The 23,974-nt window shown below is 41.2% G+C and overlaps 1 protein-coding gene across 1 annotated transcript in view; it reads right to left on the bottom strand.

Moving 5' to 3' along the window:
• Positions 1–23,974, bottom strand: part of SRBD1 (S1 RNA binding domain 1) — a 168,330-nt gene that overhangs the window by 61,274 nt on the left and 83,082 nt on the right. Inside the window, exon 16 of the mRNA XM_035111184.3 lies at positions 6,801–6,883. Coding sequence (XP_034967075.1) covers positions 6,801–6,883 — 83 coding nt within the window. The remainder of the gene's footprint in view (positions 1–6,800; positions 6,884–23,974) is intronic.

Consider the following 23,974-nt stretch of genomic DNA (forward strand, 5'->3'; position numbering starts at 1 on the left):
TGCTTCTGGAACATTTTTTTTAAAAGAATTGTACAATCGTAGAAAAACAGACACTACAGCAAAAAAAATTATTTACAACCAATTATAAAGAGATAGAAAAGCAACAGTGTTACGCTGTTGAATGAAAGGAAAGAAACAGATTTTAATATGACTTGGGGGTCAGCTGTTGAAAAAGATACAGAAAAAAAATGTACCAAGCTAAGCACAAGACAAGCCCTTTTATATGAGTAGGGAGGGATGCTTGACAAATTCTAACTTTCAAAATTCCTACGTATAATGTAATTCCTATATGTAATGTTGGACTGGTGCATGTATCAGAACTTAACAGTCTACCAGATTTCACACTTATTTGAATGTTGAAACCAGATTATCGGCTATTTGAATGCATAGGAACATAAGAGAGTCATACTGGACCAGGCCAAAGGCCCATCTAGTTTGTATAGCCCAGCAGTGTATAAGAAGGGATGAAGCAGATTACTGGAGCAGGGCATTTGGTGCATGGATGCAAGAGATGCTCGCAGCTAAAGTAGCAAATTCTGTATTAAGAATGTGCAGAGAGCCTAGATCCCTCTAGTTAAGCATCCTGTTCTCACAGTGACCAGCCTAATGCTTATGGGAAGCCTGCAAGCAGGACCTGAGCACAGTGTGTTTACCGTGGTTTCCAGCAAGTGGTATTCAGAAGCACACCGCCTCCAATTAGGGAGGCAGAACATTGTTTTTAGCATTGCAATCCTAACATGGATTGGAAATATTAAAGTAAAATCCAATCTCTTGCTTTGTGTTCTTCTCTCAACTTCTGTCCTTAAGAAACCTTTTATTATTATTATTTTTATTATTATTTTTATTATTATTATCATTAAAAACCTTATGCTTTATTTTCTTTCTCACTAGAAACAATGGGATGGAAAGACTTAGACATGCTCAGAAGTATGTCGAATTTTATTTTCCCCCCCTCATTTAGAGGAATGTCAGGGACAGCTCTGGATCCAACCTGCCATCTGGGATGTCCCCTTTTTCGCCCTACCAACATCAGAATGCCAACATTCACTGGGCCAGGTTGTCAAAGGAACCGTCGCCATCACAAAGGGAGTCTCCAAGCGCAGTACCCGATGCCCTAATTCCATTAGCGCAAGGATTTGAGCTTGCGCAATGGAATTCTCCACCATCCTCCCCCTGCGCATACCGCTCCCCAAAATGCTCTGGGTCATATATAAAAGGCAATTATGGTTATATGTATGAGAGAGGAGGAATGAGCCCATAGCACATTCCATATCTGCAAACCATACTGAAAACATGGTGGTTGGGGAAACCCCAATAAAAGATTTAGGAGACATATGAGAGGAGGAGTGGGGATAAGTTCTGTTGCACAAGTGTAAATCATTGCGTAAATGGAACAAAAGACTCTCTGCTAATTTGGGGCACTGTCATCTATGGAGAAGGAGGCTCTGACTGACACCAGATCAACCTTTCCAGATTCAGAACTCTGTCACTTGACACCAGAGGGGTAGTTCTCATCTGCTCTATTGCCCCTGGGACATCCTCCCAAAGACGAAAGCATTGCACCCTAAATCTGTATTCTAAGCTACCTTTTAAAACAACAACAACAACAACAACAACAACCTGTGGATTAATGTGGAAACAGAATAGAGTTATGGGTAAATACAATCAAAGGTGACATAGACCATATTTGCCCATTGCTTTAGTTGAGTCCAAGTAGGTATTTGGGATCCTGCTCCTTCCTACATATATATATATATATATATATATATATATATATATATATATATATTAGTATTCACTAGTGATTCCAGTTACGATTATAAATGTTCTCAAAATGTTCATGTAAGCATGTATATTATATTCAATGTAAGGACAAGTAGACTGATTAAGAAATAACCAAAATACACAAACCTCATATATAACCTTTATCATATATTCACTGAAGTAGTTAAGCCAGGCTTCCTCAGCCTCGGCCCTCCACATGTTTTTGGCCTACAACTCCCATGATCCCTAGCTAGCAGGACCAGTGGTCAGGGATGATGGGAATTGTAGTCTCAAAACATCTGGAGGGCCGAGGTTGAGGAAGCCTGAGTTAAGCAGTAGTTTGATGGTCATCTCATAGATGCTGGAGTTGCATCCTGCACTGAGGAGGAGGGTGTTAAGACTGGGTGACCACCAAGGCCCCCTCTAATATTATGATTTGATATAATGCCACTTTGTTAAAAGGCAGAAGACCAATTACTTTGGGACAAAGGGGCAAAAATGTAAAATAGCCGTTTGGAAGGGGGAAGGAACTGCACAGTTTAACGTTGACAGCAAAACCCCACAAATCAGACCACTGAACAATTGTTTCCCTGCAAAATGTGTGGTTTAAGCACATCTAAGCAAATGGCACTCTGCTCTCTGGAAGTTCTGTTCACCTCATAAATTAACCACCTCATTTCCCTCATCACACACACGAAAAAAATACAAAGTCCCTTCATACATATTTGTTTTAATAAAAGTAATAAAGCAAGTCCAGAAGTTATAGTTGTTATGACATAATCACACCTCAGAGGTTTAAAAATCACTCAGCGGCACATCATCCCTCAAAATCACTTTTTGCAAGCAACTGTCTCAAGACACCAGCCTTCTATTGTACCTGAAATACCCTGCAGTCCTATTCACATATACATTTCTAAGCACTAAGTGGAAAAACACATCTATAAACATAGTTTCTATCAGTTAGTTACACACACACAATCCAGTACTATTGAAGTAAACACAGGGAATCTATGTACTGTACATCTTTGCATTCAAGTGTGAAACAGTAGTAAGTTGTAAAAATGGAAGACATGGAATATCATATCTATGGGTTTGTGTATGTGGAATAAACATACACTTCTCCCTTTGATCCTTAAAGCACAAGATTTTTAGTATATGGCACTTTAGAGAGAAGCATCTAACCTTGAAAAGCTGCCATATTGTGTGGAAATCTATAAAGGTTGGAAAATTCATAACCTCCTAATAGATTCCTATTCACTGATACTAAAATTTCGACAATTTTGTGTGAAAAGTGTGTGTGTTTGTTAAAACTTCCTCAAACATGGAAAGCTGTACTTTTAGTTTTTGAAAGAACCATCTTATCTCAGATTTGTATTTATCGAAGTTGAAAACATTTGAAGTGAAACCCATTGAAACTGATATGATGTAATAAACATATGTGCTCTCCATAATTAAAAATGATGGGTGTTCAGGAGTTTCCATTTTCTTTCAATGGAAATTTTCCAAGGCAAGGAGTTTCAAAGCCAGGTTGCCAACACAGAAAAGGCCCTCTCTTCAGAAACCACCTGTCGCATTCCAAAGGCGGGAGAACCCAAAGCCCACATAAATCAAAAACATAGGAGTGTCTTCTGAGATAGGCTTCTCATTCTGTAGTGCCATAAGTTCCTTACACCAGTGTGCATTCTTAAGAGGGTCACGACTTGCGTGATAGAACCTTTTTGAACAGCTGCTAAAGTGCAATTCACTTAACCATGAGTGATGTTATGCAGTCAGTCCCACAACGTATCACGAGAGGATCGTGATATTCCCTTTCAACAAAGCCTGACTGCGTACACACTGATCATTGGGCTTGGCCCAAGCATAAAAACTGCATACCGAGAGCAGACAGAAAAACATCCACTCTGCTTGCCAGCAACGAAGAACTGCTGGCTTCCCAATGGGATCCAACTGAGAAGACCCTGCTACAATTTAATGGGCCTATTCATGGCACTAAATGTCGAAAGAATTAGGTGCAAAAACTTTAAAACCCAGCCTAGATTCATATGACAGCAATACCGACAGGACACGCGAGATTATTAAAGGAAATCACCCACTGTCAATTAAAAGGGAAGCGACCCTTCATGAAACAGCGTTCCCTTAACTTCCAATAGGTTATTTTAAGAAAATGGTCTCTAGCCCCTTTCTGTCAATCTTGATTTTTTTGATTTTTTTTTTAAGATACCAAAAAGCTTGACTGTAAAATATCCAGTTTCATTTTGGAATGGAAAAGGCCCCAGAACAAAATGTTTGGAAAGGGGGTGGAAGGGAAAACCCCGCTACACATTAATCCACCAAGGGAAGAGGGGAAGGCCAGAACGAGGGCAAAGGAAAAGGCATGGCGCTAGCCGCATTGTATTTAAACTTCACATTAGGTATTCCAATTATACTTTATAAAATCCTTCTTTGATCAGGACCCTGGAGCAATACATGGAAACTAGGGGGAAGAAATTAGTTCAACTGTTTTCCCTTAAGGAGCCTACATATAAAAGCATTATTCGCAGATTTTATTTGACACAAAATGCTGCAGTTACATCTGGAACCAAGTAGGCTTCCCTTCTGGGGGCTTGAAAAACTATACACATTATCTCTCATATGCTTAAAGGATGTTAATTTCCCAAATGTGTTAAGGAGAGAAGATTTCAGAGTGTAGAACAAGGAGGAATTTATTACTGAAAGGGCTTTTTTTAATAAAAACAACAACAACAACAACAACAACAACAACAACAACAACAACAACCTGTGTTCACAAATATGGCTGGTCAATAAAATCTGCAACGTCAAAATGGTGCAGATTTTTTTACTAATGTTAAATTTGTGGCAAAGGATCCAGTACAGGGCTACTCTTTCTGCTCTAAAGAAACATGAGGGCCTCTGTAACATAAGAAATTCTGGGCTAGGTAGCAGAAGACTGCGCTGTGACCCCACCTCACAGAAGTCTCAACCCTCCATTGAACTGGGGTAATGCTGGCACTTTGCTACCACAGAGCAACTATCAGCCAAGCATGTTTACTTTTACCCCTGGGTGGACTTAATCTTCCTCCTCTTCCTTCAGCTGTTCAGCTGAAAACAAACAACTATGTAGGCTTAAAGGAAGAAAAGTCACAAAAATTTAACCTGCTCCCCTTAGACTTGTTCTGTTGCCGAAGGATAATAACACTTTTGACACACAAGTTGAACAATTTGTCTCCCTAAGTGGCACTGAATGCTCTGGTGATTCAGAATTCCTTTACATCACTGAGCATGCATCTTATATACCTTCTGGGGTGGTATTTTCACTTAAAAACTTCTGACAAGAGGTTTTGTCTACCTAAAGGTATTGTCTACTCTCTGCTGTCACTGGAGGAGCAGGGAGGAACCGGCAAGACACACTTGTCATCTCGCCCACGCCAGAGTATTAATTTCGGTACCTGGTCTTCTCAGCAGGCCTGTATAGCCTTTAAAACACCAGACAGTGTTCTCAAGGGGGCTCATGCCAATGTTTGATCTAGTGGCAGCAACAACAGATCACATATGTGAGGCCCCTCCACTCCTTTGATTTATATGCCCTCACTAGAAATGCTGCCAAATTATTTTGATCATGAATTGAGACCAAGATTTATTTATTTATTTTTTTAAAAAAACAACCACCAAGGCTCCCCTCCAATGTTTGGTTTGTAAACTCACTTATAAAAAATGTGCTTGGACACAATTCATTTTTGAAATGTTTTAATTTGTGCTCTCTGATACAATAAGCACGAGACGTTTGCTTTTTTCTAGCTCTGTGGAGAAACAGCAGTGATCAGAACATGCATCAATAGAAGCCATGTGGGTTCCAAGCATCTGGTAATTAATAGTATTATTATTGTTGTTGTTGTATTTTGACTTTTGTATGCTTTAAAGTATGGTTGTGATCCCGCCTTGATATTATTGTTTTATCTTTTTGTAAACTGCTTTGAGGGTTTTGTTTTTCTGCGTTTACAATCAAGCGGTGTATAGATTTTATGCAACGAACAATCAGTGCACCTGACTCCCAAATATTTAGGAGATCTCTAAGTTTGACGAACTGCCTCCTTAACAGTGTCAGCTTGGTGAGAAGGATCTAGCAAATATGAGATTCACTTCCTGAAGTCTGGACATTTTTGAAGGCGTAGTATAACCTAGCACCCACAAACAAAGTTGATAGAATTTTTGTTGTTTGGTATTGTGGCTAAAAACCACAGCTGCTCTTCTGCTTTTGAACCACCGAAGGTGACCACTAACGCTACTGTAAAAGAAGGAAATACTATTTCCAGTGTTTCTTCCTGCAGCCCCCATGCCACTTTCCACACTACATTGGACGGTGTGCCCCCCCTCCCCAGCCAATGAAGGGGGAAAAAACCCACCAGATTTAGAGTTTTCAAAACTGCTTTTCATTTCAACAGATTACATGTTCATGGCCACATACTAGTTACACCACTGCCAATTTCAAAAACACTGGAAATTTCCACCATATGCTAACATATACGCATTTGCTCAAATGTATTTTTTAATCATTAAAATGTTTCCACTTCATATTTAATTAATTTTAAAGGTATGGGGAATAAAGGCTCCCGGATCAAATAGCTGAAGAAATGTCATAGGCAAGGATATAGGCCAATAGCCTCTGAGTGGAGAATCAATATCTTATAGCGTTTTCCCAAGAGGGCTTAAACAAAAACTAAAAAAAAAACCAACCCATTGTTGTAGCAATGTGAAAGAGAGAAGGCTTTGCAGATCAGGTTACCAGCCTGATCTGATGTTTTTAATAGACAATAAATCTGGCTGCAGCCATCGCTAAGTCTCAGTCGCAATCGTTAAAGCCAGGGCATTTTTAAAGAAAAAACCTGCACCAGGACTTATAAATATTTATTACCATTCCACAAATCTTTTAAAGCAGACATATAAGTAGTTGACACTTAATTACCAAGCACTGTTTCAGTGTTCCTTCATATCAGGTTGGATTAGACTTAGATTAAAATGAACTGCACTGCCTTCCTTACCTGGTACATTCCAACTCCAATGTGTTTGGGCTCAATTTTCACTAGCTCAGCTAATGGGTCCTGTACTCGTCTCGCAATGGAAACTGGCGGGGGGGGGGGGAAGGAGAGAGAAAAGAGCAAAAAATAAGAATAAGAATGGTGTCCTCTGAAATGTAGGACTAAGTAAGTACATTTCGTTGTGCCTGTCCAATGTTGGTAACTTTCATTCTGTTCTTTGGCACATGAAAAATAAAGTTACAGGATCCCGGGGGTGGGGTGGGTGTTTCACATGAGAAAAGGCCATTTTATTGTAAAAATATGTAGTACGTTTTCATCAAAGAACCTCTAGAAACTAATCCCATCATGTAAACATTTTCTGGGTCTACTTTTAAAAAATGCAAGTAACAGATTAAGTAAAAGGACCCTACATGCCTCCGGAATCTGATATCAACACAAACACACCGTTAACCAACTTTTGAAGCAAACATATAATTAGCTTAGGCAAATTACATAAATAGTTAACAAAAATTATTTTACACCACATTTTGAGCTGGAAATCTGGGTAATTTAGTAATTCAGACAATCAGAACACAAAATATCAGATTACTGTGATGTGTGGCCCTCTTAATCAGTTGTTCACTTTTCTCTCTCTATTTTTTAAAGAACACTGTTAGTATTTTGTCAGTCTGCTGTACACCACTTTGGAAATATTTCCTAGGAAGCCGTTTATAAATCTTTAAATAAAGAAATAAACAAAAGTCTATTTTTCATTCAGTAGAATTAATCAATTAATGGATGCTGTGGATAGATTAATTTTGTTAAGTGAACATTTTAAGAAATATGAATTTCAATTGTAGCTGCCCTGTTCTGTGGAAGTATCCAAAGTTATAATTTTACAAATATTCTAGCTACATATCTTAAGTGAGACAACATGTACAAAATTTATACATCTGAGTTGAAACGGGTGTTTTCAGTGCAGTGTTTCAAAACATAAACGTTATCATGCATCATATATGCTCTCTTATACTATAGTCATCAGTTACTTTGGTCACATAAAGATAAAGGTAAAGGGACCCCTGACCATTAGGTCCAGTTGTGGACGACTCTGGGGTTGCGGTGCTCATCTCGCATTACTGGCCGAGGGAGCCGGCATACAGCTTCCAGGCCATGTGGCCAGCATGACAAAGCCGTTTCTGGTGAACCAGAGCAGTGCATGGAATCACCATTTACCTTCCCTATTTATTTACTTACACTTTGGCGAGCTTTCGAACTGCGAGGTTGGCAGGAGCTGGGATCGAGCAACGGGAGCTCACCCAGTCGTGGGGATTCGAACAGGCGATCTTCTGATCAGCAAGCCCTAGGCTCTGTGGTTTAGACCACAGCACCACCCACGTCACATACATTGCACTAATATTCACTAAGCTTATGCATCAACTGCAACTAGATTTCTGACACTGTGTGCCTGGTCCAATCTTCCTATTACATTGTTGTTGCTTGTCTTGGATAGTTTATACTGATGAATTTGCATAGTGTTTGTTCAAGCACACAAAAGTATGCACACACTCCTGGGCATGTCCTCAAATGACAATACAGTGATATCACTGTAACCAATATCTCAACTCATTTCTCATCAAATGAGAACAAGAACAATGTTTTCTCAAAACGGTCTATATATCTCTATCTAAATATGTTGCAATTCTGTAGAGAACAAACATTATTTGTTTTATTATTAGAGCTGCAAAAGCTAACAGATGGCCAAGCCAATTAAACACTTTTAGTTGACTAATATAGATCACAGAATCATGGAATTGTAGAGTTGGAAGGGCCTCCGAGGATTATCCAGTCCAACCCCCCTGTAATGCTGGAATCTCAACATAGATTGAGGAAGATAGATAGATACACACTCATACAGAGTTGTCCAATTAAGTGGAAGTATATTTTGAGCAGGATCAAGATTTCACTGCTGACAATGGAGATTTCAGATTCCAGCCCTCAGCAGGGCCAGCTCTAGGGGTAGGCTGGGTGGCACGGGGCGGCAAGGCACCGGGCTGGCAGGGGAGCGGCGCGCGGAAGCCGTGCTGCGCACTGTGCCCACCCACCAGGACGGGGGCGCCGGAGCGATCTCCGCACCACAGCGCCAGGGCGCCCGACACGCATGAGACAGCCCTGGCCCTCAGTGTGCCACTGCTCTGAAGAGTCACCAAAAGATTAAAACTGTTACTCCATAAATTGGCCTCCCTCCACCTCTGCCAGCTGGATTGCTCTGCTAGATCAGTGGTCTTCTGGGGACAGAATGAATTTTTCCCTTGGCTCTGCACCCTGATCACACATAGCCATTTGGCTTTTTCATAGCCCACACTAATAATATCAATGGAGGGTTTTAAAAGCTGAACTTTTAAATCTTTTATTTATTGCATTTTGGGGTGGAAAATCCCAAAGCCAGGAAGTTGCAGGCCTTTGTATCGATAATTTGTGTTAATAGATAGGAAGTTGCCTTATACTGAGACCCCTGGTGAGTGTAGTCCAATATTTTCTACACTGACTGTAGAACTCCACATGGTTTCAGAGAGACGCCTTATTTCAGCCCTACCTGGAGATAACTGGGACTTGAACCTGTGAAAAGCATGTGCTCTAGCACAGAGCTATAGCCCCTTCAAAGCGCGTTGAATGAGCTGCACTGCTCATTCTGTCAATTCTCAAACTGTGTACTATGAGTAATTAAAGGCTCAATTTTGTCCAAAGCATCCACACACAGAGGGAACAGGCAACTGAATCTCTGGACAATTCCTGGTTCTAGCCTTGCATCTTTCCAATCAGTCATTGTGGGTAATTCTTTTTTGGCGCAACAGGACCGTTCAATCACTCCCAAAGCCTAATTACCCATCAGCAAAAGATTCTACATGTCATAGCTGCCAATCACCAGTGCCAGATTTGTGTATAAGCTAAAAAAGATGTCGCTTAGGGCCCCACTATTAACATACTCTTTCTTAATTGTATTTCAGTTCAATAATTACTTTGATAAAATACATATTTTGTTATGTGCAAAAGGCTTTAGATACCTATTAGGTCCATAAATTACCATATAGCATATATTCAACACAAAAAACAGCAATAATTTGTTGTTGACAAAGGACAGCTGGACATATAAAGGGCCCCATTACCTTCAGTAGCTGAGGGCCTCATCAAACCTAAATCCGGCCCTGCCCATCACAGTCAAGGTTGAGGACTGCATAGGAAGACACAAGAGGCAGAAAGACTTCACTGCTTCAGCAAGGCAACACACCAAACAGGAAGACATGCAGCAGCTAAAAAAGCCAAAGCAATTCTGGGCTGCATCAATAGTATAGCATCTAGATCAGGCATCCCCAAACTTCGGCCCTCCAGATGTTTTGGACTACAATTCCCATCTTCCCTGACCACTGGTCCTGTTAGCTAGGGATTATGGGAGTTGTAGACCAAAACATCTGGAGGGCCGCAGTTTGGGGGATGCCTGATCTAGATCAAGGGAAGTAATAGTACCACTGTATTCCGCTCTGGTCAGACCTCACCTGGAGTACTGTGTCCAGTTCTGGGCACAACAGTTCAAGAAGGATACTGACAAGCTGGAACATGTCCAGAGGAGGGCAACCAAAATGGTCAAAGGCCTGGAAACGATGCCTTATGAGGAACGGCTTAGGGAGCTGGGTATGTTTAGCCTGGAGAAGAGAAGGTTAAGGGGTGATATGATAGCCATGTTCAAATATATAAAAGGATGCCATATAGAGGAGGGAGAAAGGTTGTTTTCTGCTGCTCCAGAGAAGCGGACACAGAACAATGGATTCAAACTACAAGAAAGAAGATTCCACCTAAACATTAGGAAGAACTTCCTGACAGTAAAAGCTGTTCGGCAGTGGAATTTGCCGCCAAGGAGTGTGGTGGAGTCTCTTTCTTTGGAGTTCTTTAAGCGGAGGCTTGATGGCCATCTGTCAGGAATGCTTTGATGGTGTTTCCTGCTTGGCAGGGGGTTGGACTGGATGGCCCTTGTGGTTTCTTCCAACTCTATGATTCTATGACTCTATGATTCTATGATTCCTTCCTGTCCAGCAAGGTCGAACAGCCAACTCAGGTGGATAGTGCTATTCTGAAGCCTGAGATTATGTCACTCCAAGAAGTTGTTTACAGTGTATTGGTACGCCTGGCATGCTATACCAGGAAGTGTCCATGTCAGTTTTTGGGCCCTGCGGTCTCAATTTCGATTCTTTATTGCAAGTAACAATCTGCTGCATGAATTTCCTTCCCAAGCCTTTCAAGTTCTTGTTTATGTCTCCACTGAGTGGGTCCCGTTCGTGATACTTTTCAATATTCTGGAATGTTCCAAAATTCATTTCTGATAGCTGGGGATGGGGGAGAAATTTGATTCGGTTTGTACTCAAAGGCGAGCTTACCTAACGCACAGATTCCGAAAGAGGTATGCAAACCAAAACACAGCCGTTCTTTGAAGTTCACACTTCACTGAATTTTGCAATCCAGTTCTCCAGCCAAGCAATTATGTACAAAAATACTAGGTTAAAAGTATGCCTGCATTGGTGAAAACTACAAACAAACTGTGTGTATTAGGACACATTTGCACCAAAATGCTGGTGAATTTTCACGAAGACTTAAAAAAGAAGATATTGCACAATGATGTGGAAATGTGGAGGAATGGACATAGATTTGGAAAAATGAGAAACTGAAATTGGAATATTTGCTCTGGTTTCGCCAGAAGTGGCTTAGTCATGCTGGACACATGACCCGGAAAAATTGTCTGTGGACAAATGCCGGCTCCCTCGGCCTATAGAGCAAGATGAACGCCACAACCCCAGAGTCGTCCGTGACTGGACCTTACAGTCAAGGGTACCTTTACCTTTACTGACAGCTCGGCTGCACACAGAACCAAAGGTTCTCAGTCCAAGACCCTGAAACTCCTGTCAATTGGTACAGAAACTTGGCCAGGGAAAAAAGTAGCAGGGTTTTATGAAAGCAACCAACCCTAGAAATTGTATGCATGCATGCATGTAAGTATTTCATGCAATTCATATACCGTTTGTTTGCAAATCCCCTCAAAGTGGTTTTACAAAAAGAATAAAGCAATAAAATCAGTTTTAAAAAAACTGTTAAAAGCAACTATTAAAAAAAAATCAAATAATAATCAAAATAACGATAAGCTAAAAACAGATGAAAACATTATATGTATCTGAGTAGGCTTCTCTAAACAAAAGTGTTTTTAGCAGGGCCTGAAAAGAGTACAGTGAATGTAGGTTGCTGGACGTTAACAGGCAAGAAGCTCGAAATCAGGGGTCAGCAGACCTTCTGGGGGGTCGGACTATATTTTGAAGGGGGGGATGAACGAATTCCTATACCCCACAAATTATCCAGAGATGCATTTTAAATAAAAGCACACTTTCTACTCATGTAAAAACACGCTGATTCCCGGACCGTCCGCGGGCCAGATTTAGAAGTGGATTGGGCCGGATCCGGCCCCCGAGCCTTAGTTTGCCTACCCATGCTCTAAATTGTAGCCACTAGAAGATCAACAAATGCAGAATGGCTATACAAGGCACTTATCCTATCTCATGAGTATTAGCTACAACAGAGTTTCAGAAAACAGTGGTTTTTACCTTAACACGCAATTAAAAACACGCTGCTCTGAAAGGGTCGCAGGCATTTTGATAGAAACTGATGCTTCAAGACAAGAGAACAAATCCAATACATAATTGTTTACGTGAGATTTCTCCAGTACCACAACACAAAGGCACGCACCTACACACACCGCGGAGAGCCGCATTCACAGGTCTACATCCCCACCTTCCGATAAAGACGCATAGTTAAGGTTAAGTTCACCGCTCGGTCACGCACAAGTTTTCACATCCTTTATTACAAGTTTTAACATACACCGACAATGGCAGCTCGCAGGCTTGGCTTAGAAAGAACCACACGGGTGACACCTGATCCGCCAGCTTCTATAACAGAGAACTTGTGAATTCAAAGGCTTTCACATATGCCTTTCTTGTCAAAAACACAAAAGGTTAATCAGTGCAAGCAGTACAGCTTAGGAGAGAAATGCTCTCCTATAATAATCACACATATAATTACCAATTGGAGCTCCAGTGGTAAGAGATCAAGAACAGTCTTTAAAAGACGGTATCATTTTACCAAAGAAGAATGGGTGAAGAGGTAACAAAGGGTTGGAGTAGACGGTTTTGCTTTGCTTTTGTTTTTAAAAGGAAGAGGAAGACAGGAAGAAGCTGGGAAAGCCCAGTTGCAAACACAGCGTAGAACGAATTTATCTGTGTATATTCAGAGACCCACATATTCATTTGAAGTGCAGCCCACCTTTACATGAGGTGTGATCAGAGCAGCCAATAAAAATTAAAATAAAACTGCACAAATAAAATACAAGACTGATTCTAACAGACACGATATATGCCTAACATCAAATAATGTAAAGTGCCATAATACTCAGACGTAAAAATTAACAGCAAAGTTTGAGTCCCCCTTCGGTAGCCAACACTTTATTTTTCTCTGAGTTTAAAAAAATGGCAAACAGAGGGGTGTTTTCCTTGGCACCACCCTCTGCTGCCATCAATTAATACTTTTCCATTTATTGTCTTTTTTTCTTTTTTAAAAAAGATTTTTATTCTTTTCATTAAACATTACGACCAGCAAATATAACCACGCAGAATTATTTCAGTTACAAGCTGGTACAAAGCAAAGCACAGCTGTTTTCCAATCTCAGCTTCTGCTGCCAACCACTGACATTCTTGAAAGCCAGCAATGGCGAATAGGAACATTAGAACAGCCCTGCTGAATGGCGCCATTGGCCCATGTAGCCCAGTATACCCTTCTCACAATGGCCAACCACATGCCTATGGGAGCCTGCAAGCTGAGCATGAGCGCAATTGCCCTCTCTTCCCTCATGATTTCCAGCAACCAGCGTTCAGAGGAATACCATGTTTCTCCGAAAATAAGACCCCGACTTATATTTATTTTTCCTTTAAAAAAAACCATACTATGGCTTATTTTCAGGGGATGTTTTATTTTTTCCTCCTCCTTCTTCCGCAGCTGGCATTGCTGCTGCGCCTATCACTATGTCTTATTTTCGGGGTATGGCTAATATTCCTTGAATGCTTAAAAATCCTGCTATGGCTTATTTTATGACTCCGTCTTATTTTCAGAGAAACAGGGTACTGCCTCTGGCAGTAGAGAAAGAACATAGCAGGCATGGCTCCTAGCCACCGACAGTCTTACCCACTGTGAACAGAACTAATCCTCTTTGACAAATCCCTCACAACAATTCCGTGAGTTAGATTAGGTCAAGAGAGTACCTTTCTTCACAACATCATGGGCCAGGATAGCCTTGACCCTGACCTACATGCACAGAGTTATACACACATAGATGACCCCTTTTCAGACCCTTGGGAGTCTGCCACAAAGTTTGGGGTTGGTGGCCCAGCTTCTCAACCCACTATGCCACACGCAAATTGAACACACAGAGAAGAAGAGTCCAGCGCCGAGGGCCTTCTGGCGGTTCCCTCGCTGCGAGAAGCAAAGTTACAGGGAACTAGGCAGAGGGCCTTCTGGGTAGTGGCACCTGCCCTGTGGAACGCCCTCCCAGCAGATGTCAAAGAGAAAAACATCTACCAGACTTTTAGAAGACATCTGAAGGCAGCCCTGTTTAGGGAAGCTTTTAATGTTTAACAGACCATTGTATTTTAATATTTTGTTGGAAGCCACCTACAGTGGCTGGGGAAACCCAGCCAGATGGGCAGGGTATAAATAAATTTATTATTATTATTATTATTATTATTATTATTATTATTATTATTATTACTGTGACTGGTGCAAGATGAACCAGAGAGCTTCATAGAGGAGTACAGATTCGAAACTGGGTACACCTAGTACTATTCTGACATGCTAACCACTGTACCACACTGCTTCTGAACATCCCCAGAGGGACATGGTTCCACAAAAGCTGATATATTTGTTCGTCTTCATGACACAACAAGATTCTATGTTGTTGTTACTTGCCACAGACTAACAGGATTTACACCACAAGGATTATTTCCCTGGGAAAGAATAACATTAATAGTTATTATACACGTTTTGAAATATTCTAACAAAATATTAAAGTGTCTAGTAGAATTATTTTACAACACATTAAAATTAACTGACTTCTATATCAATTTTTGGGAGCAAAGTAAGAGACTCATTTCTTTTTAAACGCTTATACTAATCTTGAATAATGCTTTCATTCACAGATATTGGATTTTTCTTTCCAACAGAAAAATATAAGGAGTTAAAAATAAGTATGATGATGATGAGGCTAGAGATTCTGTTTAAAAAGTTTCTTTTAAAGGTCAGCCGGGACAAACATCAAAGCACATTCATAATCTTTAAAATAGTGTTGTCAAAACAAGACATCTGAAGGCTGGAGGTGTGAAGTGAATCTTGTGAAGTCAGACCATGCTTCTTTTTAAATTAAAAAGAAATAAGAGTGATACAGTGTTTTGACTTCTACACGAGGCTGTTTCAGTTTATTGAGGAAACATAACCTGAAGATTCCTCCTGCGAAGCTGAGGCAAAACCTTTTAGGTCATCAATTAGGAATAAAACACGATTGCAACATCTGGCATGACAACAGCATATTGTGCTGTCATGCAGGAAACCCATGTAAAATTTCATGGCTGGAGGGGAGGGGAGGAGCCAGGTGGCAAAGCGAATCTCATACACACACTTTTCACCTCGGCATCTCTGGCATACAATGCAGATGTTTCAGTACGAATACCATCTTATCATCCAGATAGCTTGGGGCGCCTTGCAAAAGAAGTGATTTAGTAACAGTTTGGTGGTCTCAGTCCACCTCCATGCTACATATTTGACATGACAAAGCCACTGCACAGTTTTAACATTTTTGCCCATGAGCAGTGAAGTGTCTTGACGGTGCTGTTGGGGAGAGAGGGAGCAGGGGCTTTGAGGAGCTCGTCTGAAGCAAAAACCAGAACAAAACGAAAACCACAAGCAAATAATGTCGACTCCTTGCCTGGCTAACAAACTGAGTTACATTCTTCTTCCTCAAAGCACTGTTAATTCATTCCCTCCCAGGAGTGGTATTTTATACACAATTTTTTACAGTAGCTGAAACAGTGGTGCTACAAATGCGTTAGCTCACAACCAAAGGATACGCAAGCAAAAGATGTCTACATACCCTAATGCAAAAACAACTGGAGGGATGGTTTCTAAGAAGAAAGGCACAGAATAACTTTATATTGTGATTTTATGTTGTGAGATCTACAGTTATAGGGCGGCGGTGTACAAATTAACAACAACAACAATTTTCTCCATTGTCTTTCCTTATCCCTCCCACTTTTCTTTATGTGTCTCATCTATTTCCTAGACAAGGAAGTCTGTTTCTCGGGCAAGGACTTGCAGGCAGGCAGGATTGGTCACTGTTATTTTGCTATATACTGTACAAGCCAAAGTGGTGCGCTCCCGATGTTGCTAGATTACAACTCTGGGCACCATGCTAGCTACCCCTTCTTTAGGCCTAATGAAAATGTGCCCTGTAAAGTAAACTGGAAAAGTGTCTGCTTCCTTGACGAGGAAATAGAACACTAGACCCACAGATGGGGAACCTGGGTCAAATTAGAGGCAATAATATTACAGCGTCTCGTTCTTATGAGTTTAAGCTATTCTGTTGAGGGATAGGGAATCATTCCATAAATTGAGCAGACACATCCAAGAGGGCGTGAAAACACACCACAACGTTATACTAGTAATGCAGGTGGTATTTGGGTGCTCACACAGATTCTTTGAACACTCTTGGACATTAACCGCTGTCCAAAGTACACAGACAGTGATCGAGTCAACTACAGCTCCCATCATCCCTGACCTGAACTGGCTGGAGCCAAGGGGAGCTAAAGTCCAAACACTGGAAGTAAGTTGGGGAAAGCAAGTTGCCTTGTGTGGGTTACACCCAAAAAGCAGCCTGAAAATGCATCCGTAAATAATAATAAAAATGGTAATAAATAATACTGTTTAAATCCTCCTTACCATGTATGGCATCCAATTATGCAGCTGCCAGACAGGATCCATAGGGAGATGTGGCAAATAATAATAAAAATGTAAACATTGCCACTTCATGCTGAGCACTGCAGTTGTGGGTGGGGAAAACATTTCAGCATAAAGATGGCAATATCTAAAACAGGCTTGAAATGGTTTGCCCGTATTTTCAGAATGCCGACAAAAAGAAAACCACGACAAATTTTAAAAGATTCATCAGAAGATAGATCACACCTAGGAAAATCTTGCTTGGAATACATGAATTTAGAAAGGGGTCTAAAATTTGCTTACAAGTTTTGGGACTCGGGGGGGGGGGATACATATGGAAAAGGAACAATGAAAAAAAGTGTTACTATAGCAGCAATGAGTCCTCTTGGCTTGTACTTTTAAATAATAATATGCATAATAAACATTAAGCATGCTTTTTTCCAATTTATATTGAAAAAGTAATAAAATATTACTTGATTTGGCTCACTTATGTCCCTTTCCTCATATGGTAAGATATTTGTAGTGGCATGGAAAGCACTGTTTCATCATATTAACAGAGGCCGCAATCCAGGGAGTGTTAAAATTAGGCACAGAGTTGTGAAAAGGGAATAGGGAGACACATAACCCCAGTGTTAAAATGCTGGAAGTTGGGAGTCACCCAATGAATTTGATTGGCAGGAGAAAAAGAGAAAGCACTCCATACAATTCTGTGTAATAAATTTGAGGGATACGCTGCCATAAGGTAGTGATGCCCACTAGGTTTGATGACTTTAAGCCATCTGTTAAAGGAGGACAGGTCTGTTGATGGTTACTAGTCATGATGACTATAGACAACCTCCAGGTTCAGAGGCAATGTTCCTTTGGGGAACAACAATGGCAGAGGGACACTGTACATATGTCCTTACTGAGGGCCTCCCATAGGCATATGGTTGGTCACTGTGCAAAACGGGATGCTGGACTAGAAACGTTGGTTTCATCTAGCAGGACTCTTCCTAGGTCTCAGAAGGTGTCCCCTTGGAATCCACAATTCTCTCCCTCTCTCGTCATCTGAATTCAAAACACACTGAGAATGTAGTTTTGATTTTTCAAAGGGGGAAATGCCACCAGCACGGGAAAAATCTATAATTTCTTGGTGGATTAATCCAATTAAGTTTTGTGGGGCAATGTATAAGGCTGGCAATAAGCAGGCTTGGTGGAGGAGTGGCAAAAGTCTTTCTCGCCAAGAAACAGGGCCACCAAAGGCTCACCTGTTCCTCCAGTCCAACAGTGACAATACACCTTAACACCTATCAGTGAAGAGCTGCCAGACACTTTTATGCCAAAAATTAAAAGTGCTGTGCCTCAGGAAACAAACGTGCCCATGACATTGGGTAGGCTAGCAGACACCAAGTAGAAGCCTTAGGGTAGGCATGGGGGCCTTGGGGGTGAAACCAGTTGCCAAATGATGGCCAATAGCAATCACCCACCATATCCTATGAGCCACACACTAGAGGACTGGCTACATACATACAAATTCACATCCAAGCTACTACAGTTTAGCCTAGGGACCCTGGAAGCCCCTACAACTGGTCTGCACAATCTGTGACTTGCAAAGCCAAACTCAACCTACAAGAAGAACAGGAGGAGGAGGAGTTTGGATTTGATATCCTGCTTTATCACTACCCAAAGGAGTCTCAAAGCGGCTAACATTCTCCCTTCCTCCCCCACAACAAACACTCTGTGAGGTGAGTGGGGCTGAGAGACTTCAAAGAAGTGTGACTAGCCCAAGGTCACCCAGCAGCTGCATGTGGAGGAGCAGAGACGCGAACCCGTTTCCCCAGATTGTGAGTCTACCGCTCTTAACCTCTACACCACTCTGGCCATGAAGCTCTACAAACCTTCCATTTTTGCTGCTTCAAAAATTGGGAAGGATACCTGTCAAGCATCTGGTGAACTACAATACAGAACTGATGAGCTGCATTCAACTTAGTAGGTTATGCCCTGCCCACACCAGCTTTGTATATCATAACGGCAGGCCTTTTTTTGCTGCAGTATCAACCCTTTCTTCACAGGTTTCCCCTCCTTCTTGCAGTATTTAAGGCCAAGATAATAGGGGGGAAATGCCTGAGGAAAATAGTAAGAGGAGGAGGAGAATCAGTTTCTCCCTCTTCTCCTTCTCACAGTCGCTGAACACAGATCAAATGTTTGCAATCAGATATGCAAGCTCTTTGCTGGATTCCGTTCTCTTAAACAAACACTTTGAACATAGTTACCCTATAAACTTAAACCACTTGCCAGGCAACATCAACTGAAATGGCTTCATCGTTCTAAGCCAAAAAGAACGGTTGTGTATTGAAATATTATGAGCCTTCCAGATGCTAGTGGAATGGGCATGATTTTACAAAATGACCATATAAACAAACATGTGACAACCACAAGCTATTAGATGAGGATTAGCTCAACCTCAATCTTCCCATAAATAAGAACATTCTGCTTCCCCCCCCCCTTTGAGCCTTGGTCGTTTCTCCGTGTCGAAATGTGCAAGTACAAAACATATGTTGCACGCCTGCAGATTATATTTCCTTTGCTTTAAAAACCCAACTCAATGTTTTAAAAAGGTGTCATTAAAAGAAGTCTTAATTGAAGCTAGATATATACACCCACTAAGGTACTCTGAGAATGGGGGGGAAGTGTGCAGCTGGCATCCTTTCAGGGAAAGGATTTCAGCACATTATCTAAGGCAGCAATGGGGATTTTTCAGCCTATTTCTTGGATTTGAGATTAATTCTATGCCGTAAGAATCGATATAAAGTTATCAACAAACCACCCCACTCCTTCGACATTCTGCCACTCTCCACAGTGACCAAGGAACAGAACTCAGGAAAAGACTGTGTAGGAAGCAGTGTAATGGATCTCAATGGCTAAGGTCCAGAGAATTCCCCAGACTCCTCTGATTTCTGGAAAAAGGGTCTGATATCTCTAGCAAAAGGTTTCTAAACTTCCCCCAACCCCAACCCAAGATCAACTTGCCAGATGAAGCTCTGTTATTTTCTACTTTAAAAATAAAATAAAATCATTTTAGTCCAGTCTTGGTGCTGTTTTGATGGAATGAACAAAGTACAAATTCATCTCTGGCTCCTTCCAAACTTTCTGTGTTTTTGTATTGCTGAATCGAAAGGTGTTTTTCTGAAAGAAGCTGATTTCTGCCTGATAATATGAAAGAACTATTATGTGTATCAATTATTACTATAATTATTATTAATAAAATTTATATGCCGCCCTTCATCGGAGGATCACAGGACAATTTGTAGTATAAAAACATGAAAATACATAACACAATAACAAACTTAACAATGCCCCCCCCCGAAAGAGAGAGAGAGAGAGAGAGAGAGAGAGAGAGAGAGAGAGAGAGAGAGAGAGAGAGACCACAACTACAAATACCTAAGAAACAACCAAAAATGAATGCACTGCATTTGGGGAGCAAATTAACAAAATGCATAAAATCATGAGAAACAAGAATGATGTAAACGTGGTTGACTCTAATTAAAACTTAAGTAAGTGGTAACATCTGGAAACACCTGGTGTCATTTATTTATTTATATACCACCAAAATGGAGGGAAGAAATACCAAGGCAGTGAAGAGCATAAAATCAACAATAAAATTACATTTTTAAGTGCAAAATTGAGTGCAGTCAAAAGACAGCAGTCATACAGTCAGTCTGAATGCATTCTCATTTTGAACCACTGTTAAGATAAGATATCTTTATTGTCATTGTCCCCTTGCGGGAACAATGAAATTACTCGGTTGCTACATCCACTCAGATAAAGCATTCCGCATAATCCAAAATTACAAATAGCTAATTAAAAACAGTAAATATACTACAAAATAACAAGTAAAATAAGATGACTTCAAAGTCCGGGCTTTCCATTTAAGGCCAAAATTGCTCTAGAGAAGAAACTGTTCCTGAGACGGCTCGTTCTTGCCTGCATTGTTCTATATCTCCGTCCCGATGGCAGGAGCTGAAAGAAATGGTGACCAGGGTGCGTTGGATCTCTTGATATATCTAGTGCTTTTCTATGGCACCTGGTGGTGTAAATTTGTTCTAAGGTGGTGAGTGAGCAGCCAATAATGCTCTCTGCTGTTTTAATAATTCTGCACAGCCCTGCTCTGTCCTGGGAAGTACAGCTTCCGTACCACACACATAAACCGTACGTGCGCACGCTCTGTATGGCACAGTGATAGAAGGCAAGCAGCAGCTTTTGTGGAAGATGGTTTTTCCTTAAAATTCTCAAAAAAAAAATGTTGTTGTTGTTTAGTCGTTTAGTCGTGTCCGACTCTTCGTGACCCATGGACCATAGCACGCCAGGCACTCCTGTCTTGCACTGCCTCCCGCAGTTTGGTCAAACTCATGTTCGTAGCTTCGAGAACACTGTCCAACCATCTCGTCCTCTGTCGTCCCCTTCTCCTAGTGCCCTCAATCTTTCCCAACATCAGGGTCTTTTCCAAGGATTCTCCTCTTCTCATGAGGTGGCCAAAGTATTGGAGCCTCAGCTTCACGATCTGTCCTTCCAGGGAGCACTCAGGGCTGATTTCCTTAAGAATGGATAGGTTTGATCTTCTTGCAGTCCATGGGACTCTCAAGAGTCTCCTCCAGCACCATAATTCAAAAGCATCAATTCTTCGGCGATCAGCCTTCTTTATGGTCCAGCTCTCACTTCCATACATCACTACTGGGAAAACCATAGCTTTAACTATACGGACCTTTGTCGGCAAGGTGATGTCTCTGCTTTTTAAGATGCTGTCTAGGTTTGTCATTGCTTTTCTCCCAAGAAGCAGGCGTCTTTTAATTTCGTGACTGCTGTCACCATCTGCAGTGATCAAGGAGCCCAAGAAAGTAAAATCTCTCACTGCCTCCATTTCTTCCCCTTCCATTTGCCAGGAGGTTATGGGACCAGTGGCCATGATCTTGGTGGTGAAGTGGAGAGTTTTGACTAAACGTGATCCACCTGGAGAAGGAACTGGCAAGCCACTCCAGTATCCCTGCCAAGAAAACTCCATGGACAAAGACAACAGGCATTTTGAACCACTATGAGTCTATATAGAGTTGTATTAATTGTGTGATGAATTTGTTTGCTTTTCGCCTCATTTATATGCTATTCTGTCCTGATATCCCTATGGTAATTGTAATGCTTGTTCGTTTTTATGGTATTTTGAACCACTTTGGGCACAACGCTGTTGTTGGAAAAGTGGAATACAAATATTAAATCAAATCTCTTTACTTTCTGCAACACAACCAAACGTCTACCATTCTTTCCTGTGGGGAAATGAGTCGTATCTTGGCTTTCGAACAGCATAGTTCTTGAAAGTTTTGGCTCCCGAACGCCGCAAACCCAGAAGTGACAGTTATGGTTTGTGAACTATTTTGGGAAGCTGAACGTTCGATGGGGCTTCCGCGGTTTCTGATTGGCTGCAGGAGCTTCCTGCAGCCAATCAGAAGCCACACTTTGGTTTCTGAACGTTTTGTAAGTCAAACGGACTTCCAGAATGGATTCCGTTCGACTTCCAAGGTACGGCTGTACTGTAGGCATGAGTACTGTTGTCCATGAGGGGAGAGAAACTGTTGTATAAAGTGGTGGAACGGAGGCACCCTCATATTAAACTTACCTGTTCGCCACAGGAGACAAGGACTTCCACATAGGCGAGTGAGTAGACTAGCAGAAAAGGAACAGAACTGACTGTCCCTTCTCCACCAGACCACTGATTTCCACGGTGGCCTCAGGCAACGGGAAGCCTAACCCTCCCTCCACCAGTCTGTTTTTTGGGGAGGCATCCCAGTCTCCTACTCTCGATAGCTGATGCTATCCCAAGTTCCCATGCTCTATGGCAGGGGTCAGCAAACTTTTTCAGCCGTGGGCCGGACCTGGGGGGGGGGGGCGGACAATATTTTGAAGGGAAAAAATGAACGAATTCCTATGCCCCACAAATAACCCAGAGATGCATTTTAAATAAAAGCACACATTCTACTCATGTAAAAACACTAGACAGACCCCACAAGTAACCCAGAGATGCATTTTAAATAAAAGGGGACATTAACTCATATAAAAACATGCTGATTCCCAGACCGTACGCAGGCCGGATTTAGAAGGCGACTGGGCCGGATCTGGCCCCCGGGCCTTAGTTTGCCTACCCATGCTCTATGGGTAGGCTTATTAGCAGGCTAGCAAATATTTCTTCTCCTTTAAAAGAAAAATACAAAAACTGCAGTCTGGTAATCTTTGTGGACGTATTTTCAAGGATGGGTGGAGGAGGGATGAAGTGGGAAGAGGATGAAGGACGGGGACAGATCCTGCCCTCTCCTCCTACCGGTATCTATAAGATTTCAGGGGCTTTTGCTTGCCCGCGATAATATTTACTCAGTGATCGATTGTTCAGGTTTCTTGTGCCGCAGGAGATTTCTATCCTGTTGACCTGAATTTCACCTTCTAAGTAAAGGATACAGTAAAATATACAGTAGCCTTTGTGCTGAGAATTTGCTCTCAGTAGGGCAGGATTTGTGGCACAAATTTGATTCCTCATACATCTTCTTGGCGGGGTTAAAATGAGACTTATTTTAAGCAGCTGCTCAACAGCTGTACCTCATCCAAAACTCTATTCTGCAAAAGTTGTCAGGTTTTTGTTTTGAAAAGATTAGAGTTTGGATTACTTCTGACACTATAAAACTGATAACCTGCAACTATGACTATGATTTATAAAAACAAAACGACAGTCTTCTGTTAACAAAAAGGGAGATTTAGAATAACTAATTGAATGAATTAATAAAATGAAAAAATGAGGAAATACTTTAAAAATACATAGTAAGCAAATATATTGTGTAAGCTAGCGGGGGTGGGGACAAGAAACATGACTCTACAAATGTGTACAAACTACTTAAAAGCTAAAACTAAAATTAGCATTTTTAGTGATCTTGGTTTGGTAATGAAGCAATTCTGAAAGGAAATGTACAACTTATAAGTGGCCCGATTTCTAAAAGCTAAACTGTAATGCAGAAACCTCTCCTTTAGTAAAGCCTGCATTACCTGTGCCAATTAAAATATCATCTCATTTTTCTGTACAGCTGTAATCCTAAATGCACTTATAGAATCATAGAATT

The sequence above is a fragment of the Zootoca vivipara genome, chromosome 3, assembly GCF_965207765.1.
Source record: "Zootoca vivipara chromosome 3, rZooViv2.hap1.1, whole genome shotgun sequence".
NCBI classification, from domain to species: domain Eukaryota; kingdom Metazoa; phylum Chordata; class Lepidosauria; order Squamata; family Lacertidae; genus Zootoca; species Zootoca vivipara.